Genomic DNA, 6,000 nt, shown 5'->3' with positions numbered 1-6,000 from the left:
GCGTTAGAATACCCTCCCACGCCAGAAGCATTGGGAGTGCGGCAGCCCCGCACCCCAATGGTGAATCTGATGGAAGAAACGGACTCCTATATCTAAACTTTGGTGGTGACGCTCTGTGACGTCACGACGCGTCATGTCGGAGTCAGGAGGTCGACAGCGTGAACTCATTGAACTTTTGAACCGGAAGTGACGCAACAGACTCACCGCACCGCAAACTGAAGAGACCATAAACAACTCCTGACTCCGACATGACGTGACGTCACCGAACGTCGCCACCAAAGCTTAGATATAGGAGTCCGTTTCTTCCATCAGATTCACCATTGGGGTGCGGGGCTGCCGCACTCCCAATGCTTCTGGCGTGGGAGGGTATTCTAACGCTGGAGAGCTTTCCAGGTGAGAGACCCGGCTGCTAGACAGCACGTAGACTGCTCCGCTATGGAGCAGGTGTCTTGAATCGCCGGAGGGCTTTCTGACCTTCCTACGACGGGAGCATTGGGAGAGCGACCTCGCCGCAATCCCATGGTCCGCAGCGGTCGGATCTTCGGACGCAAGATTGTCTTGCGGCGAAGAACGATCGTTGGACGCAGAAGGCTGTTCGGAAGGTCCGAACAGAAAGCTGGTCGTCAGGCTGTTCGTCCGAACAACCTGACGAACAACTTTCTGTTCGGAAGGTCCGAACAGAAAGCTGGTCGTCAGGCTGTTCGTCCGAACAACCTGACGACCAGGTGGTGGTGGGTGGGACCCTTCTGCGTCCAACGATCCTTTATCGTGGCAAGACTGTCTTGCCACGATAAAGGATCATCACATATTTTGTGATAAATTAACGCGTGCAGACAAGAAGCCTGCACCGCAACGCCGCGTTAGCGTGCAAAGACCAGTACACGTCACTCGTTCAGACACCAGAATGAACGAGTTCACAGTACCGTTCATCGGGCATTAATACAGTACGTTCAGTTCACGTTCGCCCAAAATATGAACGAGTTCATGAACTATCGTTCAATGAACGCGTTCAGGCACAACACTGACTGTAGGGGTGAACGCTGCAGCTACTGCTAGTGTGGAGTGAATGGACAGCAACATTAAAGCAACAAAGGGGAAATGCTGTCCCCTCAATGAGAACCCTGGTTGGATAAGGATTCAAAATTGGATATGAAGATTAAATCTGATGCATAGCTTCAGTGTTAAAACTGATAAAATAATTGCTGTTTGTGGATCTGGGCTGTGGCAATAATTTTGAAAAATAATAGCTTGTAGCAACATATGGGGGAAAAAAGAACTTAACTAGAACTAAACTGTGAACTTAGTTCACATTTTTAAGTTTGAACTATGAACTGAACTAGTTCATTTTAAAATTTGTGAACTGAACTTTGAACTAGTTGTTGTAGAAAGTGAACTTTCCCAACACTGCTGACAACATATCTGGTGCCACAAATCTAGAGAAAGGGTATCATGTTGATCTGGGTTCGCCTGACCCATCTGTGACCACTTCCCACAGGGGGTTGACACCCGCTGTGCCGGACATATTTTCAAACATCATAAAGTCATCTAAATAATCTCTTGTACCATTCAAAGGAATGGGAGTTTGTCATTAGTTCAAACATATTTAAAGTTTACTTAGGTGATAACAGTGTTGATTGTGTTTTCATCTTCTTATGTTTACTACATGCAACTATGAATGGAGTAAATCTCCATCCTCTGTTTATAAACTATATACAGTGTAATAATATGTGTAGTTCATGAGACAGATGGCAGGCTGCTGAGATGGACAAGTGAGATGTTTCCTAACACATTTGACTGAATAACTCATATCCCTTTAATTGCAACGTAATTGTAGCTTATTCAATTATTTACATGATATTGCCATATCAAACAAAGCGTTTTTCTAACCTGAATGTACTATCCATTATAATTGTTGTTATAGTAACTATTTGATATTATACTGTGGTATTGAGTCCTCTTTGACTACAGTGTTGTAGCCCATAATGAGGCCTCCTTAACAACATGCTAAGTCACACGTTAAGTCCGTATGATGGACACATTCACACTCCTATCCAGACTATGCCCTCTTCAGATAGCTCATTTTCATAATGCTTTGGCTGTTTCCAGAACAGCTTAATATTAACATTTACATTTTCAGACCACAATCATATGTCGTTTTAACATCAACTCATTTGATTATTTTTTGGATTTTGCTTTGGTTCTGTTAATGTCGACCTGCTGCAGGTCACTCCAGTGATACTTTGTCAAAGTTAAACACCCTTTGAGGGACTTTTCCCTGTCTGGTCTCCTCTGGTCTGGTCTTGTCCTGCTTCATTTGTCCAAACATTCTCAGAAGATATGCAAACAAACCGGTGGACAATGACAGGGGCCGTGACGTATGAAAGATAGCTTTATTGCACAAGGTGTTAGAATGATCTTTTTAGTTTTTCTTTTCTTTTCATAGAAAATGTACTTTTGAACACAAGCAATTGCTATAACAAGCAACTCAAACAAATGTTTGGGATACCCTCAACATTTTTCTTTTGTATTTTTTTGTTTTGTTTTTGATTTTCATACATTTTTTCCTTCAGTTTTTCCCTTTTAGCAAGCATGCAATGATTTTTTGAGGATGAACAAAATACAAAACAATGATAATAAAAAAGTAAATAGGACAAATGACAACAGCAAAAGACCTTTAAAAAAAGAATAAAAATTCAACAAATTAGTATCAAAAACATGAAGGGAAAGAAAAATGTTTTTTGCCCATTTCCGAAGTAAAATATTTCATTTTTGATACTATTTCAATTTTTGAAATTGGGGCATTCAACCCTGATGTGTCCCCTGATTTATTCTGACGAAAATAGCTCTTCATACAAAACTGTATTTTTATGTACAAGACTTAATCTATAAACAACACTGTCAAAGGTAGAGATGATGTATCTAGCATGTTCCAGGTGGTGCATTTTTACTTTCCTTTATCTGAACGGGGGGATAAGGACGGGAGCCATTCAGGTTTACGGACCGACTCCAGTCCAGTATATACACAACAGTAGTTTGTGTGAACAAAAGAGCTGCGAGTCCCTGATTTCACTCGGCTGAACTGGTTTTAGCCACTGTCCACATACCTCACTACCAAATAGTTGACAAAATTGCAAATAAATTAAAAGGAATATCATGAATGAAAATCAACGGACCAACAGGTACTCCCTCCCCTCAACAAACAAATAAAGTACATGGATAAATAAATATAAACCACAAAACGCTATCATGGAGACATTCCAAAAGGTTCTTGTGTGAATGTACATCAGAGCAAAATGGAGGGGAATGGGGATAAAGAAAGCAGGGCATATACAGGAATTCAGACAGGGCAACAACAAAGATATCAATCAATTATATAATTTTCAAAATTGAACTCCCTGACATATAACATCGCTCAACATTATATATTTTTTTTACTTCATTCACATCGTGACTGGGTTTCTTTCAGCTACTTGTACGTTTCTCTAAAGAGCGAAGCCAAGTTGGCGAGTTGGTAGGACGCGTTACCGAAGCCTTCATTCTGCATCATGACTCATGTCACCAACCGCTCTCCCAGCAAAAAAAACAAATTGTTTGTTTTGTTTGTTTACCAACCACTCAGGCATTCGAAAAGAGCCCGTTTTCTCAAATAATACGACAGAATGCTTTCCTGCCATGATTGTTTCCGCCGAACACACGTACACAGCAGAGCAGGCTTTTAAACCTGTGGCGGTTTCATTTATTCACCCAGCCAGGAAGTGACACTAAAACTGCGTATATATCTGGCTTTCCCCATCTCAACATGGAACTCAGAAAGGGCCATTCTCTGTCCACACAGGAGCAAAACACTCTTCTGTTAGTCGGTCTACATACAGCAACACTCAGAACATCCCATATATATACTCAACTTTTTTCTTTCTTTAGTCCAACCGTTTTCTTTTTTTTTTAATTTGGGTTGAGCGATTGTCTCATTCTTAAATTTTTGACATTAACATTAAATTGCTGTATATACTACTACACTCTTGTAGTACATACAATTTATACTTTGACATAAATTCACTTAAATGTCAATAATATACCTACATAGAAATATATATGTAAATTCTTTATAATACCAAATATTCTCTATTTGTAATGTGAGAACTTATAGCTGGTTCATTTGGGTTGTCATGATTTGTTTGAAAAGTTAGACACTGTTCAGCTTGAGAGAGATGTGTGGAGAATATTAATGCAATAGACATGTTATCCTTCTTGAAAGTGAACCTGCAATATTTCTTTTGGAATCACCATTAAGAGAAAATCTGCCAATATCTATTTGGGACTTTAAGAGACACACAGAGGGTGAAAGATACAGTAAGAATAGGGAACTTAACTGGAAGTCCTGCAAATTGACAATAATACTCAAACTATGGAGGACAGTATGTGTGTGCATATGAGAGACTGGATGACCACACAGCGTCATACTGGCTATCGTAGTCTTCATCATCATAAACAGAGAGCTTTTAGCTCCTCAATTATTGTCAATATTTCCAAATGACCACAGAATCAATTCCCGTTATTTTGTCTGTGCTTCTCCGAGAAGACTGAGCGAAGCGTAGCACCAGCCGGCTGGAAATGTTAGTTGGAGTTAGTAATTCTTTTACCGAGTCCCAGGTGAACATGAAAAGCAGGGTTAGCTGGGTCTCTGTCTGGGAGATCATCTTTCCCGATGGAAAATTGGCTCAGGGGTGTCATAGCAAACGGGAGTCTGTGCGGGGAGGACACACTACACCAGCGTGTATGACTTGGAGTAGGCCCCCACGCTCTGTTTCTGCAGCCTCCCCAGCGCAGAGGAGCTGCTCTCCAGCAGCGAGTCTCTGGAGCCCCCCACCTTGTTACTGTTGGTGGGGTTGCTGCCGGTGCTGGAGGTGGACGCCGTCGCCGCGGCGTTGGAGCTGGGCATGGTGAGGGTCCTTTGGGGCAAGGTGGCGGTGCCCGAGCTCGCACCCAAGCTGGCCAGCCCAGAATGGCCCAGCGTCAGGACCTGCTGCTTGGCAGGGTCTAGAGTCTTGTGGCGGCCCTGGGTGTGATACGCCCGCTGCGTCAGGCTGCGGATGGAGGCCTCCCGCGGCGGCACAGCTGGGCACGGGTCATGCAGCTCCCCTTGCTTTCGGAAGAACGGGTCCGTCTTCATGTAAAGGGGCAGGTTACAGAATTCACCTGAGGGAGGCGGGAAAAGAGTCAGGACAAGACCGTACAGTGAGGTCTTGAGTGTCTTTTCCATTGCTGAACTTCATTCCGAATGCATATGAATAAAAATGTTTTTTCTTACAACACTGCAAATCATGACTTGTCATTATATGTTTGTAGAAAGAAAACAGCCTCTGAGTGACTGCTTTGAATAAACTATTTATCTGTAATATTGTTGGGTAATGAACAGTTTTCTTTATTGTGTCAGTATTCCCACACCAATTCCCAGAGAACCCACCCCATCCCTATTATGTCTATATATATATATATATATATATATATATGTATATTGTCGGTATGTTCTTTGTATTGTCAATTGTATTCTCTTTTTTTGTTTTTTTTCGTCAGGGGAAGACCTCTTCCCTCTATTTTAAGTCACTGTCAATGCAATGTGTTGTTCTGCGTTAGGAGGAAAAGGAGGTATCAGAGCATCTTTCTGAACTTACCTTTGTTAGCACGGTGGGGAATGGGCACAGCCACATTTTTACCGCGGTCATAGTCCTGCGGTTTGGGCGGTGAGGCAGTGAAGCGGCAGATGCCTGGTTCAGACGGCGTGCTGAGCGAGGTCATGCTGTCTGCCGGGTCATTGGTACCTGTGGTCATCTGGTCAGATGAGCTATCGGAGATGAAACATTCTGTAATGGTGAACTTAGCATGCTGCAGATGCTCCTCCAGCTTGGCGTGTTCGTAGGCCCTCGCCAGCTCCTCATAGGTGGAGGAGGCGCTCTCTGTCGAAACCATGCTGTTCCGACCCTTATCTGGAAAAACACACAT

General features: G+C 42.8%; 1 protein-coding gene across 2 annotated transcripts in view; it reads right to left on the bottom strand.

Annotated features, from left to right (window-relative positions):
• Nucleotides 1-2,376: 2,376 nt before the first annotated feature.
• Nucleotides 2,377-6,000, bottom strand: part of LOC119215843 (cell adhesion molecule DSCAML1-like) — a 47,485-nt gene continuing 43,861 nt past the window's right edge. For both annotated transcript variants that reach the window (XM_037468310.2, XM_037468311.2), the window contains exons 32-33: nucleotides 5,673-5,984; nucleotides 2,377-5,196 (exon numbers count right to left, since the gene is read on the bottom strand). In XM_037468310.2, the coding sequence (XP_037324207.2) occupies nucleotides 4,763-5,196; nucleotides 5,673-5,984 (746 nt within the window). In that variant the 3' untranslated portion in view covers nucleotides 2,377-4,762. The remainder of the gene's footprint in view (nucleotides 5,197-5,672; nucleotides 5,985-6,000) is intronic.

The sequence above is a fragment of the Pungitius pungitius genome, chromosome 16, assembly GCF_949316345.1.
Source record: "Pungitius pungitius chromosome 16, fPunPun2.1, whole genome shotgun sequence".
NCBI classification, from domain to species: Eukaryota; Metazoa; Chordata; class Actinopteri; order Perciformes; family Gasterosteidae; genus Pungitius; species Pungitius pungitius.
This window is presented reverse-complemented; position numbering and strand designations above follow the sequence as displayed.